Source organism: Pleurodeles waltl, chromosome 7 (genome assembly GCF_031143425.1).
Source record: "Pleurodeles waltl isolate 20211129_DDA chromosome 7, aPleWal1.hap1.20221129, whole genome shotgun sequence".
NCBI classification, from domain to species: domain Eukaryota; kingdom Metazoa; phylum Chordata; class Amphibia; order Caudata; family Salamandridae; genus Pleurodeles; species Pleurodeles waltl.
This window is the reverse complement of record NC_090446.1, coordinates 714,674,319-714,697,267: the sequence shown is the minus strand read 5'-3', so window position 1 is coordinate 714,697,267 and position 22,949 is coordinate 714,674,319. Positions and strand designations below refer to the sequence as shown.

The following is a 22,949-nucleotide window of genomic DNA, read 5'->3' as shown; positions in this document are numbered from 1 at the left end:
GATTCCCCCTATCATGTAATCCGTATTAAAAATCAACCCCAACCACAACCCCAAAATCCGATAAAAAGTGATGCTAAAGCACCGGTGAAGGCATAATCGAACCCTGTGTCTCATCAATGAATAATCTCTTATCCCCAGTAGCTAAACCGAACCATTCGTACAGAATAGTCTTAGACTACCGATATTTAAACAGTAATAAACACACGTATGCTACACAAAACTCACATAGCACAGCACTCATGAACAACACCGTGCGCAAAAAATACAAAACAACACTGGACATTTCCAATGGTTTCATCTATAAAATATAGTACCTGAGAATTGAGACTTAACAAGTTTCAGCGCACCAGGCTCACAGGAATAATTCTGTTGTTTACCCCAGGAGTACAAGAACAGTCCAGGACTGTTTGAAACTCGTGTGACTTCAGTATTGCACAACATTGACCCTGAAGCATTGTCCTATGTAGATGATATTTATCTCACGGATGATGAATTACTGCAACATTTAAGATGGATAGCCCGCATTGTTGTGACATTTTCCGAATTTGGATACAAATTCAATTTAAAAAAAAAACAAAAATAGCCTTCCTTAGCGTCCTGTTTCTGGGATATGAGCTATTAAGTGAAGGAAAGAGCAGAGCGCCACAATTCTTGGAAAAATGGGCACAGTTACAACCTCTAAATACAATAAAAAAACTCCAATCCCAATTGGGTTTTCTAAATTTTGGCAGAATTTACATTCCAGATTACACATCACGCATAAAACCTTTATATGACTTAGTACGTCCTAACTTTTCAAATACATTTTGGACAGTTGAACACACACACATTCTCAGAGCTTTGCAAACAGACATGATTGCAGCACAACACTTACACACAAGGGACAACAAAAAACATTTGGTCATCAGAGTAATTGCTGACGCCATTGGTTTAACCTATGTAACTTTCAATGAGGATGAGACAGTCCCGGTGGCATACAAATCACATTTGTATTCAGCAGCAGAAAAATGCTTTGCTCCACTGAGAAAATTCTCACTGCCGTTCAGTTGGCTGTCATTAAAGAAAGACCACTAGCCCAAGGCAAACGCATTATTGTTGCCTCTCCAATTCCAGCCCTTTCGGCTGTTACCAAAGCCAGCTTTCCAAATGCTAAAGCATTACATCCACGTTTGATTCAATGGGCAACGTCTTTGACGGCCTCTGATGTAGACTACATTTTTTAACCAAAATTACAAACTCAATAAATTTTTCAATATGAAATAGAATGCCCAGTTCCAGCAAATACACTGCCTATTGATCAATATCAAAGAGTCTTGTACACCGAGGGTTTAGCACAACCTGCAATTGGCACAAAACATCATTACTCTGCTGCTTGCGCAGTCGTAAGCGGCTACATGGAGGATAATAAATTTAGTCCCAAACATATATTCACGCAAACCTTAGGGGATTGCACAGCACAATTAGCAGAGCTAAAGGCTCTGGTGATGGCACTGGAACATACGGATCCGGCACAGCTAACACTGATTGTTTGTGATACGTACTATTGTGTCCAGTCCTTCAATGACTACCTGCATTACTGGTGCCAGAATGGGTTCAGAGATTCTAAGGGCCACACCATCAAACACAGACTCCTGTCGGTGAACGTAGCGGATATGAATGAAACACTAACAAACGTCCATGTTGTACATACACCGGTACACCAGCGCGTTGGAATACACGTTGCTGGAAATACACTGGCTGATGAATTTGCCAAATCTGCAGTAGCTACGGCTACTGTTGCTGCAGTAACCCGTTCAGGAACTAAACCGGTCGATGACATATGGGCTGATGCGACAGCTGTGGCTGAAGGCATGCCTTATTCAAAAGCATTTCCTGCTAAATATTCCTACTGAATGGGAGGCTGCCTTGACGTCAAAGTAAAAATACCAGGCACGGGGGTTCGAGTAGATCCCAACAAAGACATGAGATCAGAGTTGATTAAAGCAGCACATGAAGGGGTAGCATCTGCCCATGCTGGTGTGGCGGCTACAATAACATTATTGCAAGCACGTTATTGGTGGCCAGGTCTATACAAACAGGCCAAGCAGTATGTCCTTTGTTGTGACATCCGCCAACCAATTAAGAGTTCCACCGTCAAACGCCAACCGCAGACACCCCTCCTAATTTCCAACAAACCTTTACAATGTGTGTACCTGGACCATTGTGGTCCCCTAACACCAGACAGTGCATACAAATACATTTTAGTCGCTGTTGACTCTTTCTCCATATATCTATGGGTGTTGGCACAGCGCTCGGCTGATGCTCGGACTGTTATTAAAGATTTACAAGTCTTTATCAGTACATATGCAGTTGCGGCTTTCCACTCGGACCAAGGCGCTGCTGTCGCCTCAAGGGCATTCAGGGACGCCATGGCTTTGCTAGGGGTCCAACTGCATTACTCTTTTCCATTTCATCCTGAGGGAAATAGTGTAGTGGAGCGACCAAACTGCGATTTAAAGCACTCCTTAACAGCCAGAGACTTAGGTACGGGTCGTAGTTGGCTTAACCACCTGTATGGAGTCCAGGGAGTACTTAATCTGCCTAGAAGGTCCCTGGGGGGAGTGCTTGTTTGGAACTCAAATGTATGTTCCAGATCTTGATGGTCCTGGCGTGGAGGTGGCAGAAACACCTTTTGACTTAAATGAACTTGTCACTGTCTTGCAGGAATTACAACAGTTCCATGACGACAACGCTTCTGCCAGTGCTGCCTCCACACGAATTAAGGATGTACCAATAACACCCACCGGTAGGATTCCTAAAGTTGGGGATCTAGTACATGAAAAGGTTGCTGTGAAAAAGGTGTTTGGTCCTTCTTATCGTGCACCAGTCCCAGTTTTGGGAATACACGATACCAGAACTGTCATTTTACCGCCGTTGGCTGGTGCTAAAGGAAATCGATTTGTATCTATCGACAATGTCAAGTTACATCATGTGGCCGATCCTGCACAGCAGACCAAGAGGAGCAGCCAGTAGCTCCCGAATCCATCTCACTACTGGTCAAGAAGTCCCTCTACAAGTTTTGAGCAGCAGTGCTGACACCTCTCTGAGCTTGGGGAGGGTGGAAAATGATCTTGCATTAGTTCCAGTAACTTCTGTTACAACAAACAATATTGAAAGTACTGATCGATTTGATACAATTTTAATACAGATGGAAGGTGTCATTTACTATGAACCACTGCAGGAGACCCCTACCAGTTCTCCTCCTACAAATACCGCTCCAGCTTTTGCACAAACTTCCTCTGGATACTTTGCTGACGTCAACAACACTTTTTCAGACTCATTTGCCTCCTGTACATCTGAACTGCCAAAAACACATAAGCTGATAAACTGGCTTAAAACAAATGATTTTATTTTCCCATGGAACTATCTGTGGCTTTCTTTGACTGTTTTAGCTTTCCTTCTAAGGACTGGCTTGTTATAACGTTCTTTACATTAATACATGGTCATTTTCTTCCTGAAAGATCAACAGTTCAACTGGTGGATGAGGTCCTGAAACCCCATTTTTCTTCTCACAAAGTCCGCAGAGACTTGTCTTTCATGAACATTTCCGCTATACCAATTCCTGATGGGATTGTTTGGGATAAAGTTACATTTGATATATACGGCCTCACATAGGTCATTCAAATACCATAAATGTTTAAACTTTCAATGAACGATCTAATAATACCAGGAGTTGTTTCTGATGACTGGGATGTGAAAACAGTTGATTATATGATGACTGAATTGCAGTATTTTACTGTATTGTAAAGTGAAGATGTTTGTTAATTCAAAGAGAATTATGGTGATATGTTTTGCTATAATTATTATGGGCACCATTTCATTCACAGAGCAAGTACCCCAAAGACTATTTTTAATTACGCACAATGAGAACATTGTCCAACTGCACCACAAGGGAGTTTTAAAACGTATTCTGAAAAGTTTGCATATTTTTCTGGGCACAATGTTAAAAATGCTGAGTCATATTATTTTAAATTGCCATCAATGGAAAAATGTACACATATGGATGACAGATACGAAATTCATTTATTCTGATTCCTTTTTTGGAATGTAAAAGGCTATGAATATTGGCTGAAGTCGACTGACTTAAAAAGTGTGTGGGGAACTAGAAATTGGCAAATATGTGGGAATGAAGCTTTATTCAGAGCATCCCTGATACCTGTTCAAATTATATTTTTTAATTAAACTGTACAACAAACTAGTTTTTTAGGCTTAGCAAAAATGAAGGAATTGAATGCGCCCAGTATTCCTGCCCTTGCAAAATTTTACAAATGGCAAAAATATGTCAATGCAACTGAGGATCAGCTTGATTAATGGGTCCAGAATGGCACATTTAATGCTTCACTGTCAAGTCCAGGTGGGTTGTTATTGTGGCCAATAGATACCAATGGGTGTCATAAATATTTTAGAAACTCCACGGGGGCTTTAGAACTAGTAGGCCAGACCCTCGCTATGTGTCATCTGAACAAGCGGGTATAGTAACAATATACAGTGTAGGGAAACAATGCCAGTAATGGTTGACGAGTTCCTCACTAGGTGCTGTTAGAGAACACCTCAGTCTCCTATCTAATAACACTGACTTACAGGACTTCTTGTTAGGCCCCAGAAAACAACGCAGAAAGCGCTTCTTATACGCAGTATATAATGAAATTTGGAAGCTTTCCCAACAAGAAGCTGCTGCCCGGTTAAGGCAAATAGACCAGGAAAACTAACAGAAGGCATTCGCTGTTGTAGATAATGGAATTAATACGCTGTCCGACCGGATAGACACCGTAAACAACATTGTTTCTTCTGCAATAGACATAATACAAAGTGATATGTCTTCTTTACACCATGGACAGAGTCAACTAAGGTCCGTTATGTAGTTGGGTTGGACACTTCAAACATTGAAGGCAAGTCGCGTTCCCTGGCAACATGTGAGTGCAAGGGACATATTTTCTACATTTAATTTAACTGACAACAACAACTAATGGCTAAGAAAGAAGCGTCTTATGTCATGTTAAACATCAAAAAGTTTGAAAAGTTGCCTTTCACTGGGGCTGAAATACCATCTGCTGAGTGGTTAATACACAGGGTCATTAATCTGCCTATTTCAACACTCCACTTCGTGTCCTGCTTAAAACACATTCCTGTAGGCAGATATGACTGGCTGGGAGATAGTTACATCCATGAGGTGTGGGACCTGCCCTTCGCGTACAGATGTCTCAGTGGCATAAAGGGGTGTTTCTTAGCAGTAGTGAATGCAAGACTTCTGTCAGCCATTTCATGGTTTGTAAACAGCTGTCCTTGGACGGGGCGTGTAACGTTTCGGCAGCGAACTTGGCTTGTTCTCTGATGGGAGTTCCAGTTCCCTTCATAAGATCTGTGTTCCAGGTGCTTTCGAATGGCAGCTATGTTCTCCTATATAGTGAAAACTGTTGTGGGATGCCAGCCGGAATAGTATATGTTGTTTCGGTCTCTAAGATTGTTACATGCTGTGAGAACGTACTTTTTCCTCCTACACGACAGAGGGAAGTAGCTGATATTTGGCCCCATATTGCTACTTCTAATGTGAATTTTGACAAGTTGAGCAGACTCAAGGCTTTATTGTTCCAAAAACATGTGGTGCTCACATCTGCACACGAGACCTACGCACTTCAGTTGGCAAGGTCCTCCGCAGACATACAGTCCCTTTTAAGTACTAACTTTCCGAAACACTTTGGTGAGCTCGTGGGACGAATATTTAATGCTTCCAGCATTACTGGAATCGCAAACTTCTTTAAGGCTGTTGGTTCTGGTTTCATTCACGCCTTCTCCTCTATATGCGATTTAATACCATACGCCATCCACTCAATATTCTCCAGTATTTTCAATGGATTTCCTGTAACTATAATAGGTGGCATTCTGCTATTGCTACATTTTCTGCGCAATGGCTGTCCCGACGCAACAAGGAGGAATGAAAGCACTCCCACCAGTGTAGCTGTGTCGTGAACACATGATGCTGTACTTTGGAGCAACACTCCTGGAGCAATTGGAGTGTGACTGGCCTGTTTCATTCTCACCGGTTTTGCATTGTGTGCAGCCTGTGTTTCCGTGCCTTTGGTGCTCATTTGAACATGCACTGAAAGTTTGTCTTTCTACGCAGTGCTTGCTTTCATTGGACGCTGATCTGTTGATGTTCTCGCCGAGGGCTCATTACCAGACATGCGTGTTGAGGGTGCGTTTGCTACGGGAAGCTGCTTATGAATTGCCCTTCATGGAGGTTGCAGCTCTAAACGGATGCTCCTTGGTTCTTCTTGGCGATGAGTTTGTTACTTTACCACCTGCCGAAGTGGAAGATTTCCTGTCTTCAGTTATCCCGGATTCGATTGGCAACTTCCAAAATGACTCTGACTCTTGAAATTCGGCCTTTTTATGCCACAAATTAAATTTTTTAAATTGTCCTTTTATATATGCTCAAATGTCTTTTAACCAGTCATTATTGACATTTTATAAATATCGCTTTTATACATAATTCGTCTTTGAACCAACTTTGAACCGGCAAGGGTAGGGTGTTGTGTAGCCATTTTAGTTATAGCTCCATACACGTTATTTAAGCACACTAGGCCTGCCGCTGTGCACTTTAACCTAGATATATTTTATTCAGCTTTGTTTATTATTTTAACAATAGCCACATTTGTGGTCTTCTTTTATTTCTATCTAGCTGTTCTTTGCCTTGGCTAGCACTGCGTTCTTAAACAAGACATTTCTTTCACTCTGTGCTTTCTCAAGGCTGCAGTAAGATAGGTTGCTGGTAAACGTGGTAATGCTTAGTCTCGGGTATTCATAGAAACATACACATCCTTACGTAGGGACATTTTCTCAGAACATCAGCAGTTTTATCATAAAAACACTTCTCTGTCCCATACACGTTTGAGGGAGATTCCAGCCAGATGACCACGACTGTATGCTGATTGCTGAACGCTTCGCTACAGCTGCTTATGCAGACTTCAGGCCTCTTGCTCAGGTATGAGGGATGATGTCCTCCCAGGGGAACCTGAAGGGCAGAACTAGAGCTTAACATGCTGTGCTCTAATGTAGCCTAGGTAGGAATTATGTTAATGACTCTAGTGACAATATGGTAGCGTTATTTTTATGCCTTACTCTCCTCATCACTATTTTAATCCTGTCATGCTTCTTCATCCTGGTTATTGCAGTACATGCTTTATTATCTAAAATGCAGTTACTTCATTAAAACCTTATTGAAACATATACTGCCTCTGGCTGTCCTTGCATATGTGATACCAATGTGACTGAGAGAAACGGATGTGATCTGAGTGACCACGATTTCCTTGAGGAGTCAATTGTGTCATGCGTTCGGCTGCCCAATCATCCCTGCTCTTGGGTAGAGATGAGGCACTGCTAGCTAGCCAGAGGAAAACCTGGATTGGACCGACAAGTGTCACCTGTGGTGGGTTAGACTCAGTCCCCCAAAACGCAGGCGATTCTGCAGCTCAATTCCAGTAGTCTCATTAGAATAATGAGAGCCTACGCGACATGGCGCCGCCAATGTTTGGTCAGGCTCTAATATTCGGGTCCTCCTGAGCCCTTTCTCACACAATTTTACACGTTAGTTTAGCCCCTCTAAGTGATGGTGGTCCTACCTGGCCTTTATTGGCCACTTATACACCTCACCCTGCTGCAGCGAACTTAACTGCAGCTGAAGTCCGCCGCTTATATGCTGAGCTGATGGCAATCTATAGATGATTAGTACAGTTTGTAATGCAAACATTAAATACAACCCCAGCACGTGCTGCTCCGGTGCAACCACATACAAGAACGCCGGGTATTAATCCTGTGACTGTACATTTGATCATGGGTAAAGTATTTGACAAAAGAGAAGAAATTCCATATTGGTTAGCTCAACAAATAAACGCACGGGACGCAGTATTTCCCCATACAGGACCTCAGGATAAGCATAGAATATTTACTATGTGCTTGCCATATGCGATGGTTCCCACTACAGATAACTAATATTTTGGGCACGGTATTTGCCACGCTTTGTACTATCGCACACGGTACACCAACACTTGCCAATTTACCGGAAGTGTTGAAACAAATTCAAGACCAATACGAGGCTGCCCTGCCCTGGACCTGGGGATGCAATTAATGGGCAATTTTGCCACAGTATCCTCAATAATATTAAGTAACCTTAAAGGGGAAGCAATCAAACTAGTGGTGCGCAGGCAGCTCCGGGATGTTCCTCCACAGGATCAGGAATGTGAGTTGCCAAAGATTATCGTGGAGACCTACTCTAGCATTGGTCGAGATAGTCTAGGAGCCAGACCCAAAATAACACTATCAGGGTAAATCTAATAAAGATTCTACCACAGAAGCTCCTGAGGGTACTAAGAAATGCAGGGATAAAAAACAACAAACACCTAAAAAGAAAGGGGAGAATCTCCGCATACGGAGACCCCACAGAATAGATATAATCTCAGAAATAGAGATAATATAAAAATGCCTGACAGATATCAATATACTGATACAGGCCAATCTCGTTCCTTTCAGGACTCACCGGAAAAACGCAGTGAGAGAGGTGGGTGGTCAGAGCAAAGAACTGAGTACGTGAAACCGAGACAGGAATCACAACACTCAACAGAAGTTTCTGTTAAGAAAGAAGAGAGACATCTCCAACAACCACAATTCAAAAAGAAAAAAATGGCAGCATTTGTGGTTCGACATGCCACTCAAGAAGAAGGCTCTATTGAAGAACAAGAAGTGAGTATTAGCACTATTAGACAGAGCGGCAGAGGTCACAATAGTTCGCCGGAATTTTCTAGGGCATCTGGAGGTGAAAGCAACTGATGACTTCCTACAAGTTGAAACTGCAGACATGCGTGTCTCCACGCCTGATAGGGTGTACAAGGTAACGTTACAGTTAGAAGGAGACATTGAGCGCACAATCGACGCAATCATTTGATATTCTGCTGGCCAAAAGGGATTGGCCACCCAAATTTGTTCATACCTGCCCATATGGGAAAGATGTTATTAAACCTTCTTTCTCACCTCTGGTTCCCGGGGAGCTTATAGAATCCTACGCCATTGATAGGGCATTGGCGCAAGCACCCACGTTGTATCACAATCATGTAGGATGGGATAAAGATTCCCCCTATCATGTAATCCCTATTAAAAATCAACCCCAACCACAACCCCAATATCTGATAAAACATAATGCTAAAGCACCCGTGAGGGAAATCCTCACACAACTGGAGTACCAGGGCGTAATCGAATCCTGTGTCTCACCAATCAATAATCCCTTATTTCCAGTAGCTAAACCGGACCATTCGTACAGAATAGTCTTAGACTACAGACATTTAAACAGTCATACACGCACATATGCTATACAAAACTCACATAGCACAGCACTCATGAACAAAGTGCGCAAAAAATACAAAACAACACTGGACATTTCCAATGGTTTCTTCTGGCAAAATATAGCACCTGAGAGTAGAGACTTAACAAGTGGCAGCGCACTAGGCTCCCAGAAAAGAATCTGTTGTTTACCCCAGGGGTACAAGAACAGTCCAGGACTTTTCACAGCTAGTGTGTCTTCAATATTGCACAACATTGACCCTGAAGCATTGTCCTATGTAGATGATATTTATCTCATGGATGATGAATTACTGCAACATTTAAGACGGGTAGCCCGCATTGTTGTGGGATTTGCCAAGTTCGGCTACACATTCAATTAAAAAAAACAAAAATAGCCTTCCTTAGCGTCCTGTTTCTTGGATATGAGCTATCAAGTGAAAGAAAGAGCGTAGCGCCACAATTCTTGGAAAAATGCGCACAGTTACAACCTCCAAATACAATGAAAAAACTCCAATCCCTATTGGGTTTTCTAAATTTTGGCAGAAATTACATTCTAGATTATGCATCACGCATAAAACCTTTATACGACTTAATACGTCCTGAATATTCAGGTAAATTTTGGACAGTTGAATACATACGCTTTCTCAGAGCTTTGCAAACAGACATGCTTGCAGCACAACACTAACATACAAGGGACAACAAAAAACATCTGGTCATCAGAGTAATTGCTGGTGCCATTGGTTTCACCTATGTAACTTTCAATTAGGGTAAGACAGTCCCGATTGCATACAAATCACATTTGTATTCAGCAGCAAAACAACGCTTTGCTCCCACTGAGAAAATTCTCACTGCTGTTCAGATGGCTGTCATTAAAGAAAGACCATTAGTCCAAGGCAAACACATTATTGTTGTCTCTCCAATTCCAGTCCTTGAGGCTGTTACCAAAGCCAGCTTTCCAAACGCTAAAGCATTACATCCACGTTGGATTCAATGGGCAACGTCTTTGACGGCCACTGATGTAGACTAAATTTTTTACCCAAAATGACAAACTCAAGAAATTTTGCAATATGAACTAGAATGCCCAGTTCCAGGCAAATACACTGCCTATTGATCAATATCAAAGAGTCATCTACACCGATGGCTCAGCACAACCTGCAATTGGCCCAAAACATCAATACTCTGCTGCTTGCACAGTTGTAAGTGGCTACATGGAGGATAATACATTTTGTCCCCAACATATGTTCACGCAAACCTTAGAGGATTGCACAGCACAATTAGCAGAGAAAAAGGCTCTGGTGATGGCACTGGAACATACGGATCCGGCACAGCTAACACTGATTGTTTATGATTTGTACTATTCTGTCCAGTCCTTCAATGACTACCTGCATTACTGGTGCCAGAATGGGTTCAGAGATGCTAAGGGCAACACCATCAAACACAGACTCCTGTCGGTGAACGTAGCGGATCTGACTGAAACACTACCAAACTTCCATGTTGTACATACACCTGGACACCAGCGCATTGGAATACACGTTGCTGGAAATACACTGGCTGATGAAGCCGCCAAATCTGCAGTAGCTACGGCTGCTGTTGCTGCAGTAACCCGTTCAGGAACGAAACCGGTCAATGACATATGGGCTGCTGTGAAAGCCACGGCTGAAGGCACGCCCTATCCAAAAGCATTTCCTGCTAAATATTCCTACTGAATGGGAGGCTGCCTTGACGCCGAAGTAAAAATACCAGGCATGGGGGTTTGAGTAAGTCCCAACAAAGACATGAGATCAGAGTTGAGTAAAGCAGCGCATGAGGGGGTAGCATCTGCCCATGCTGGTGTGGCAGCTACAATAGCATTATTGCAAGCATGTTAATGGTGGCCAGGACTATACAAACAGGCCAAGCAGTATGTCCTTTGTTGTGACATCTGCCAACCAATTAAGAGTTCCACCGTCAGACACCGACCGAAGACACCCCTCCCAATTTCCAACAAACCTTTACAATGTGTGTACTTGGACCATTGTGGTCCCCTAACACCAGACAGTGCATACAAATAAATTTTAGTCGCACTTGACTCTTGTTCCATATTTCTATGGGTGTTGGCACAACGCTCGGCTGATGCTCGGACTGTTATTAAAGATTTGCGAGTCTTTATCAGTACATATGCAGTTGCGGCTTTCCACTTGGTCCAGGGCCCTACTGTCGCCTCAAGGGCATTCAGGGAAGCCATGGCTTCGCTAGGGGTCCAACTCCATTACTCATCTCCATTTCATCCCGAGGAAAATAGTGTAGAGGAGCGACCAAACTGTGTTTAAAGCAGTCCTTAACAGCCAGAGTCTTAGGGATGGGTCGTAGTTGGCTTGACCACCTGTATGGAGTCCAGAGAACACTTAATCTGCCTATTAGGTCCCTGAGGGTGGGGGTCGTACATCGTATGAGTGCCTGTTTGGAACTCAAATGTAAGATACAGATCTTGATGGTCCTGGCATGGAGGCGGCAGAAACACCTTTTGACATAAATGAACGTGTGACTGTCTTGCAGGAATTACAACAGTTCCATGATGACAACTCTTCTGCCAGTGCTGCCTCCACAGGACTTAAGGATGTACCTGTAATGCCTACCGGCTGGATTCTTAAAGTTGGGGATCTAGTATGTGAAAAGGTTGCTGTGAAAAAGGAGTTTGTCCTTCTTATCATGCACCGGTCCCAGTCTTGGAAATCCACGGTACCAGAACTGTCACTTTACTGTGGTTGGCTGGTGCTAAAGAAAATCACTTTGTATCTATCGACAATGTCAAGTTACACCATGTGGCCGATCCTGCACAGCAGACCAAGAGGAGCAGCCAGTAGTTCCCGAATCCCTCTCTCTACTGGTCAAGAAGTCCCTCTACAAGTTTTGAGCAGCAACACTGACACCTCTCTGAGCTTGGGGAGGGTGGAGAATGATCTTGCATTAGTTCCACTAACATCTGTTACAAAAAAACTATATTTAAAGTACTGATCGATTTGATACAACTTCAACACAGATGGATGGCGTCATTTACTATAAACCACTGCGGGAGACCCCTACCAGTTCTCCTCCTACAAATATGGCTCCAGCTTTTAACACAAACTGCCTCTGGATACTTTGCCGACGTCAACAACACTTTTTTGGGCTCATTTGCCTCCTCTACATCTGAACTGACAAAAACACGTAGGCTGATAAACTGGCTTTAAAAAAATTGTTTTATTTTCCCATGGAACTGTCTGTGGCTTTCTTTGACTGTTTTAGCTTTTCTTCTATGGATTGGCTTTGTTATAACTTTCTTTTTATTAATGCATAGTCATTTTCTTCCTGAAAGATCAACAGTTGAACTGGTGTACGAGGTCCTAAAACCCCATTTGTCTTCTCACAAGGTCCACAGAGACTTGTCTTTCGTGAACATTTCCACTGTACCAATTCCTGATGGGATTGTTTGTGATGAAGTTACATTGTTGCTGTGGTCGTGGTACCTTGTTGTTTATGGAATAAACTTTTCTTACATCGTAACTCTTGGTGTCACAGTCTATTTATTCTTCCCGCCATAAGCAAGCGCTGCCCCTGCTACATGCTGCGTCTTGGATAATTATATGCAAACACCTACAGCTGGAGGGAAAATCGTAGGAGGTGCTATAGCATGAGAAATGGGTTTGAGTCACACACTCCAGTCTTGGAGCTTCAACCCTTTAAAATCAAGAGCAGCGGAGTGTTCTGATGACAGGATCCCTGGGAAAAAGTCACTGAGATCTCTGTGAAAGTTGCAAACTACACTGTCGGCTGCTGACTGACAGAACTGCACACAGGCATGACTGCAACTGGGTGCATGCTTCTGTCGACTGTTTGCGAGGACATGGCAATTACATAACAACAGTATGTAGTAGTAGTCATGATTGCACAAGCTTCGAACTGTTAATGGTTCAAATGAGTAGCAGATGTACGCCAGAGAATAGCTTTATCTTAAGGCACCAACAAGAAAAGTGTCTCTTGCAATCACATTAGCCCTGCTGCTTTAAAGTAGCTTGCTCAGAATCAAGGATGGCTGTGGCAGACAAAAGTTGGTACCGTGAGCGGAGGTATTGTAACTGTGGGTTGTTTGCAACATATTTATCCTGTCCCAGTAAAATATTTCAAAGGACGTGGTGGTTGCTGTGTGAGCTACAATTTAATCAGGGCTGGCTTCGGCGGGGTTATCTCCCAACAGTACACTTTCCCCATACATTCAATGAAGGTTCCTGCAGCCCAGGTGGTCAAGTTAGACTCTCCTTGGGCCACTGAGGTCACACGCATCCAGCAGGGAGGCGGGTTGCTATTGGTGAGCTCTGTCACTAGTTCATCCAGAGCAATCAGCAAGATTGTGCCTCCTAAGTATGGAACCATAGTGTCCAATAAGAAAGAATTCAGGGTGTGGGGCTCCTCGGGGCCAACGCTCTGGCAAGCATGAGTGATTGTTGTCAGTGGTTGCCAGCCGTCAGGCAGTCTGTGGGTCAAAGGAGACAGAATTGTTGCTTACCCCCCTCTCATCCCCAGGGCAGCCTCACTTTCAGCTTCTCCCTTGATGGCTCCCGAATGTTCTGCCTATTGTGCCAGGATAATCAAAAGTAGTTCCTGTTGCGTCCACAGTATCAAGATTTGTGTGGAAAGGACAGGACTGTCAGCTCTGAACGGTGGAGGAGTGTGCAGACGAGGATAAACCTTCTCCTCTGCCTAGCGAAAGACCTCCTCCAAGGACTAAAACAAAAAGGTTCGCAACTGGCAAATAACTTTGAGTTTGGCAGGATAGAGACACATGTATGGGATGTTGAGATTGCATAGTTTTCTTTTCGCTTTAGTGAAGGATTGCTGTCGTTGTTGGACCAATTTGGTGTAGTCCAGAAAAATCATGATTTTGTGTGAATAGAATCACAATGATTTCTGGGAATGGGGGGTACCGTAGGATGATGTCTCTGTCAGAGCAATTCTGTAGCCATAAGGCCATTGGCCTGTAGGGGGCCCCAATGACAGTCACTGATTCAGGTGGGCCTCTCTCAATAACAAGCAGGGTGATAGCAAGGATGTCGAAAGGAGAGACCATATACATCAGTCCAGGAACCTCTTAGGTGGAGTTTCTTCGCAGCCCTCTGGTAAGACCACAAATCAGAGATTGTTTCATCGGGCTCTTTTGTCTGCGTCCTTCACCCTCGCCGCCAGTTCTTTTGAGATGGAGGTTAGCCTTGCTATGGTCTTTTTCTTCTCCATCACATAGTCCTCCACTCCCAATACCCTGATCTCTGCCTCCAATATCCTGTTGATGGTGTGACACAGTTCTTGGTGCACCGCAAGATTGGTGGATGGCAGCTAGGATTCTCGTTGTGTATGTTGTTGTGCATGGGGTTGCGCATGCCTCATGGTACACCTCAGTGGGGCTCTAGGCAATGTATTAGTTTGAAGGGGAGATTGCTTTGAACCCCAGATTGTGCAAATTGCCCAGAATGCCCTGCTTGCTCTGAGGGGGTGGCCTTAACCTTGGCCATACTGGTTGCTGTTGTCTACATCCTGACCAGAGGTCCCCAGAAAGAGTTGGAGAACTGACCCATCTGCTCCTGACCAGGGAGATCATCCGGTCAGGAAGCATAAGCAGTCAGAGTGTCAAAATACCAGATTGTTCCGTCCATGATGAGCAGGCGGGTAGTAGTGTGTGGTCAGACTAGGAAGAAGATGAGGGGCAGAAAATTCTGTGGGGCCCCCTTCCACGAGGTTTCAGAATCAGTCAGTACTTCTTTCCGGGTACTCACCTCCTATAGCAATATATATTGGGCCCACAGACTCCTGTGGGGTGACTTCGAGAATCAAAAGTCAGACTGTCTGTGACGCCCAACAATGGAGCTAGATCTCAGTTGCTGCTCCCCCACACCCTATACCTCCTGATATAGCCCTATGGGCACTCTCGCAGGCCACTCAGTGCGTTGTCGGGAGAGATGACCAGAAGTCGGTCAGGCCCCTGGGGAGACCCACTTGGCAAGGCCAGATTCGGCGGCGCTCTCTACGGTTCTGCCTGCGCTCTGCAGCAGCCCACAGTGTAATCGACGGCACGTGGGCGTTGTCCTGCCAGCCAGCGGGCCCAGGTAGGCTTCAGGCTCTTTACTCGTGAGCTCTGCTCCAGCCTTTCCCAGGTCCCAGAGTGGACTCTAAGCCTTCAGTCCTCCCCGTAACCACCAATGGTAAAAAATAGACCGTAACAAGGAGCGCCACTGCTCTCTCGTCGCAGTGTCCCAGGTGAGGATAATTTTTTGGACCTGTGGAGGCAGGATGATGAAAAATGAGCAGGCGGGTGGAGAAGAGCTACTGTAAGCTAAGGCCACCACCATCAGTGACTACACCAAGAAACCCCAAAAACGCTCCATGGAATGATTTCAAAGAGGAGATTTAAAGCTGGAAGTTAGCTAACATGAGGGTGAACAGGAGGGTTAATTTCTTTCATCATTTATTTCCATTTGTTTACAAAATCGCAATTCAGTGTGTGACTAAGTAGAGGACCTGACCAGTCATAGTCTGTAAGTAGAGGCCTGGACCATTCACAGTCCCTGAGTGAGCAGATACCATGGAACAATTAGTGCATAGCAGAATGTAGGGTATTGATTATTCCTCGACCCTTCAGAGCTTATAAGTCACATCTGTACACCTGAAAGTGTTCGGCCTATAGGCTAAGATACACAGCAGGCCCACGTTTTGATTTCGAGTGCAGCAACAAATGCAGCAAAAACTTAAGACTTTGCCCATGGTTCAGCACTGTTGGATTTCATGTTTTTTTTTCTTCAAAAAGTAGTCTCTTTGGCATTTTCACTGTATGTTCATACTTTTTAAAAAACATCCTTGTGCTTTTCTAATGCTTTTTATAGAATGGATGACCACTCTGAAATAGGTTTCTTGAATAAATTAATTTGACTTCCTCTTAATAATGTTTTAGGCTTGTTCTCTGAAAACGTTTCAGTTCCTATAACTTGTACCTAATTTTCCAATCATTTTTAAATATTTTAAAATCTTTCCACTAATGGTGCTCTGCACTTTCAGGTGACAATGTTTGTTGATCTATTTTTAACTGCTTACATCTCGTCATAATGGACAATCTCAAACCTTAGACACTCAGCAGCAATTTTTGAAATTACTTTGATTATTGTGACAAAGTTTAACCAACTGAGGCAATCCTAGCAGTTTAAAAAGCCAGACTATTTGCTGCTCTAAGGTACTTTTTATTTTACACGATGAGGGTTATTACTGCCATCTTGAGTTGAACATCTGACACACACACACACACACACACACACTCACACTAACAGTCACACTCCTTCACACTATCACACTGAACCACCAGTAACTAAAGGAAATGCTAAGTAAATTTAAATCCCAACGATGAAAAATTGGACCCTGTTTTATAATTAAAAGTGTAGCTTACAGTAAAATAAAACCCTGCATTACTACTGCAAATAGTTCAGACACTGCTATACTTCAAGAACAAATGTGAAACTTGAACCATCATAGCATTTCAAGTGATTCTAAAGGGAATTCTGAGGATGATGACTAAAATGATGCTCTCTTAAAGTAGAACTTTAATTTCAGGTGGTAGTGAATAGGTTCATAGAAAAGCTGAAAGTAATACAGATACTCAGAATTTGGAACGGCTAAATTAATATCTGGTGTATGCTATGGGTCAAGACAATGAAAGAAAATAATATTCAAGACAAAGAATAACTGGAGAATAGAGAATGTGTGATTCATATTGAACTTTATTGTTTGAAACACAAGCCCTGAAAAAATACAGTGTATTCCAGTGTCCTACTTCTATTGCCATTAGGCTGAAATGGACAACCATACAACAAATGTGTACTTGTGGAGTGAGATCACTGACGACCATAGGTAAAAATGGAGTGAATCAAAAAACAAATACATACGTCATTTTCTTCACATTATCTTGTAGCAGACAAGTATTGGTCATTGAAAATAACAACATAAATATTTGAAATGTTTATTTGGTTATTTTTTTCTACTCACTCGTCTTCCAGCATTCACAACAAACATATATCCTCATGAGTACTTTACGTGACTACCCACCGAAACGTGGGCATTATTAGAAATTTGCTAGTTAGTGCATAATAACCTTTTGAGTTCAACAGGCACGCATATTATAGGGATTTTTTTAAAAATAAAGTTTTTCTGCATTTAAGCCAAAAAGCAGCCCTGCCATGTGCAGCCTTAAAACTATAGTGGTTGTTCTGCTTCCTTACAAAAGGAAAGCGAAATACCATATTATCTTCTACATACATGCTTATCTTTAACAAACAATTAAAAAACTTTATTACATTGTTTTTGTACATATATATAAAGAGAGATATGATTGAAGTTTTAAGCCTTTCACCTCATTAAATAATTAATACCACTCAGCATTTCATATGAATATTACAGGTTTGCAGACCTGAATACAATGTTGGCTTTTGGTATAAAGGGCTTTATGTGAAATATTTCCATGCAAAAATAGTAGTACATTTGTTTCCAGTTTACATTCATTTTGCATTGCAATGTATTGATCTGTACAAATTAGTCACATTTGTGCTTTTTCACAAAATGGAAATTAAAAAACTTTTTTTGGTCTTATGTGACTTTGTTTTTAATAACTCTACTTTATATTTACTGCTATGTACAGAACTGGTATATTCAATGAGCTTACAAGCATTGGACCATACATACTAATATTTTTGGAACACCAGCATTTGAAGTGGCTGACAGGGCCTCGTTACGATTTCAGCAAACTGTTTAAGCTGTCCGCCGAAATTACGACAGGGATGTTGCCGACAATGTGGCTACCTCCTCGTCGGGCCTTTAAGAGTTTCCCGCTAGGTCGGCAGGCGAAAACCTGCTGGTCCAGCAGAAACACCCTATAGCATTGTCTCCGGCTCGTAATTGAGCCGGCAGCAATGCAGTAGAACACAGGGTGCACCAGCACCCTCGCAATGTTCACTGCGACGGGGCTGGCCAGGGGGCCCCCACACTGCTCTTGCCAAATGCATAGGTAGTGCAGATTCCCCTGCACCCGTTCTCTGCCAGCCTTTTCATGGCGGTGCTACCGCCATTAAATTGCTGGCGGAGAACGAGGATGTAATCACCAGGGCTGCGCTGCTTGCAGTGCTTCCTTGGCTGACTAGGACCACCACGACCGCGGGGATGACTAATCCTGGGGGTGCTGGCTGTCTGACCGCCGCAGTCATAATATGGGACTTGGACTGCCGCATTGGCGGCGGTCCAACTGCCATCTGCGAAGCTGGCAGTCATGAGACAGCGAGGTTCGTTATGAGCCCCATAGTTGTGAATACAGCTGTTCAGCTATTTTTCCGCAGTCCTTTAATATGCAAAACAATTCATTGTCCAGAGAATTTCTACTCATCATAAAATATTAAATCGATTCCATATTGCTATTATTTACATATCATCTAAAAGAATGTTTTGAGAAAAATGTTTACAAACTAAACAGTGTCAGAGATATACAGAATGCTGAGTTAATGTTCTTTTGTGACATTACGCTTCAGATTGACAGGAAATTATTTAATGAGTAGAACAACTGAATATCTTTTATTGTAAATGTATGTAAAAGATATACGTATCTCTGGCACCATATATAATAGAAGGACAGACTATTCAAGGTGGGTAACAGTCAGCAAGGAGAATTAAGTAAAAAGTGAATGAAATGCTGTGATTGTGTAAGAAGCAATGGCTTTAAAGATCACCAGAAAGCTATCTGAAAGGTAACTAGCATGACTCATATCTTGGAGTTCTTCTAAAATTTGCAGGAGGTGGGAAAGGTCACATAGACTGAAAATGCCTACATCTGAAAAAGTTTTGTTTTGGGGGTGTTTGTACTATCCATTGATCAATACTGAAGAAGTCTAAATTGTATCCACTTGAAAAGGCAAACAGTGTACTGTTTATTGGAAGACAATTGGAAATAAATTAAATTTAACTTTGTCTGTCATCCAACTTGATACAGTTTTAAACAATAGTCAAGTAACCATCAGGGAGCATCAGTACAATGTGTAAGTGTACTCTGTTGTTTTAAGTCTTTCTAAACCAGAAAACTGTATTTCACAGGTCAAATATTTTGCATTACTCCTTTTACTGATGTACCGCCTGGGAATGCTTTTGGTGGGCTGGAGAGGAATCCAGGCATTGTCATGTTTTCAATGATGAACTTGAAATTACAACTGTAAGCTATTTACAACATTTCCAGTGCATTAATCGCAAACATGGCAATATATTACATCCAATGAAGATTAAACTATATCCCAGTATGTAATAGTAAACTTTATACAGATACAATTGTGTAAAAAGTAATTTATATACTGCACAGTACAAAATGTATATTTTTTGTTTTTACACAAATCACTTAAAAGTACAGCTCCAGCTGCTCTGTTAAAAGGTACACATGGTTATGGGTGATTTCGGCAACAGTTGCAAAAATGTTATTTTCAAATAGATTCTTCTACTAAATCTTTCATCAGCTCTCTTCATACTGTGTTTTCATTTTTTTCTATAGTAATTTTATGTTTAGTTCCATTGGCCTACTTCTATAAGACTTGTTGCTGTTAACTGTGTTTCAATTTAATCTGTAAATATATCTTTTAGTGACAAGGCATTGCAATATATCACTGCACACAACATGATGTAAGACTGTGACAACATAGGAATTAAGTTATTTCAATCATGGAAAGTCACTGCTTGACATAATCTGTCCTGTAGTCTTCTTGATGTCACACATCTAAGATAAAAGCAGGATGCTCATCATTGGTAGGAGTTTCTTGCAGGTTATGAAATAATAATCTTGGATTCGTAGAAAGGCAGTTGTTAAGAAAATGCTGGAGAAGCTTTAAATTGATGTGGTAGAATAAAGTTCTTCTATCTGTTTTTTAAAGTAATCCCTCAGCTCTGGTCTTTTGGCCTTCAGCGTTGGTGTCAACAAGCCGTTTTGCACTGAGAACATATCAGAATGGATATAAATTGCTTTAACCTAAAATACACAAAAGATAATTGTATTAAACTTGAAAGGTGTACAAATGATCACTTTATGTGAAAAGAAATACATACTACAAACTGAATTAGTTATTCCTTTAAGAAATGAAGTGTGCTTATTCATAGCTTCTTTTAATTTCAGACAGTATTAGTTTTCTATATCTTGCAACTCAACAGCCCTCCCTCGCGTGGCCATTTCTAAATCCATTTGCTCCTTGTGTACTCTAGACTAGTTATCTTCTCTTTTTTTTCTTTTTTTCCAAGTAGAGAATTCCCATTCACATACTATACACCTTTAACCACCCTTTCTTGCTTCTGTTTTGTTCCATCTTTTTTATTCTGGTAATGTAGTATCATTTGTTGATCTTTTGTATTCTAGAAAGACTTCACTACTTCCATTAATGTTCTTGTGTACTCGTTGAAAAGAGTCTCTCAAATACCTAACTTCCATACTTGTTTATTCAGTTAAACAAGTAGTTTGGATACTTCTATTTCAAAATAAAAACTCTAAAAGTAAAAAGGTATAAAGACAGCAGTGCTATTATCAAATTCAGTGGTGTTCTTTTCTACTTCATTAGCAACAACTGACTACATTTTACTTCCCCAAGATAAGATACAAACCAAAATGAGATATTAAAATACAGAAGTAACTTTAAGACTTCCATTGGGCCAATTGGCCTCATACAAATTAAAATGCATTTTTTTTGTTTTTAGAAGGATCAGCAATGCCAGTAAATCTGTACTAAAATTGATCATATGTACATTGTCCTGGTATGCATTCATTGGGGATATATCCTAAAGCCTAACTTGTTTTTACTATTTAGTGGATTGATAAATTGTGCTGCACTTCAGGCATGTAGTTGATATTTATGCTGGGGATTTGATCAGAAGGAGCAATAGATCTTTAATGAACTTAAGTGGGTGGACCACAACAAAAACCAAGACACTCTAAGACATACATATATAATTGTGTGTTCATAAAACATTTTTTATTCTGATGTTATGGACAGATACTTTTTTATGTTATCCACAAAACACAGAAAAGATGGCACCCAACAGATGAAACATCAAGTAGCCATCAGCTATGTTGATTGATTGGTTATGTATCAAATACAAAAGCTGAAAGAAAGACTATACATTCACACATTAAAAGGTGCATTGTCTTTAAATGGAGAGAAAAAAAGACATTTAAAAATAATTGAAGCAACAGCAGACGCACAATGTAATAAGAATCACAAGTACTTTGCCACCTTGTTTCAATGGATTTAACATTGAAATTGTTTTAACCTAAATGAAAAGAACGACATTCAAGAAGTCCAATATTGCACACTCCTCTGTGATACGGCAGCAGTAGGAAATAGAGTACATGGAAGTTTTGTACCACAACCACTATTGTTACATAGTAATGTTGGAGAATCTGATGTAGGTATTATGTAAATGATCTATCATATTTCCCAAATCGCTTTTCATGTCCGGTGTCAGAATGATACCAGTCAATATGCCCAAGCTCTTAGTTCCACAACACAGTAACAGTGCATATGGCTGCACCACTCTGTTTTACACCCCTTATTCCAACCAATGTCTGGACACACTTTGTAAACCCAAACGTGCATCAATATTACATGATTCAATGTAAATGTACATTCATAAAATTCAGGAATCACCCAAAAGCCAGGCCAGTGTCATTCTGGAGTCAATGGCAATGTAACAGATATGCCAGAAACAAACCACTAGGCAGGCTAGAGATGTGTGGAAGCAGATGACCTTCAGAATCTGATTCTGACTTTTAAATGCAGGCATCCATGACTGTTAGGAAGCAGACAATTAGATTTGTCATTGTTAATGGGCTATCGTCAGAGAAAAGCAGTAGGGAATTAAAAACAAATAACTTGCCATAGAGAAGGTTGAAAAGAGGTTTTTAAAATGGCATTCATGGTTGTTCTTGTTCAAATTAAGTCATACCAGTTATGAGACTGATATCAGACACTTGCAAAAACAGTACAAGGATATACCACTGCAGAAAAACTGCTTTGCAGACCAGGTTATCATACATCAACATTGACAGGTGGGTGCCAGCTGCAGTTTCTCAGTCAACATAGTTAAGGGAAGGAAGAGAAATCGGCACATAATTTAGAAAAACAGCTGTATAGTTTTTTTTGCTTAAGTAAAAGGTCTGTCTTAATAATGTGTCAAAAATGCCTTTACATTATAAACTCATGAAAGACAGGTATAAATGGTTTTGCTAATACTTAATTCTCCACCACCCATGTAGAGAAATCCGCAGAAGTATTTCCCCTGCAGTGGGGTGAAAGTGGGAGGAAGTAGGCATGGTTTGCCTTGTAGGTTTGTGAACGTCCACAAACATACATTTGTAGGCTTTCACAAACTGAAATCTGACCCCCTCTGACCCTGAAAAGGGTTGGGGATTTACTTTAGCCAAGGGCTCAATTTATTCCCCTTTAAGGCATCTGAGGTTGATAAGGGAACAGATCATCCCAAGATTTTTTGGTGGGGTGAATGGGGAACAGTTTTCCACC

General features: G+C 41.6%; 1 protein-coding gene across 4 annotated transcripts in view; it reads right to left on the bottom strand.

Annotated features, from left to right (window-relative positions):
* Nucleotides 1-17,123: 17,123 nt before the first annotated feature.
* ACSL6 (acyl-CoA synthetase long chain family member 6) overlaps nucleotides 17,124-22,949 on the bottom strand; it is a 389,555-nt gene continuing 383,729 nt past the window's right edge. For all 4 annotated transcript variants that reach the window (XM_069199190.1, XM_069199189.1, XM_069199191.1 and 1 more), the window contains exon 21: nucleotides 17,124-20,410. In XM_069199190.1, the coding sequence (XP_069055291.1) occupies nucleotides 20,270-20,410 (141 nt within the window). In that variant the 3' untranslated portion in view covers nucleotides 17,124-20,269. The remainder of the gene's footprint in view (nucleotides 20,411-22,949) is intronic.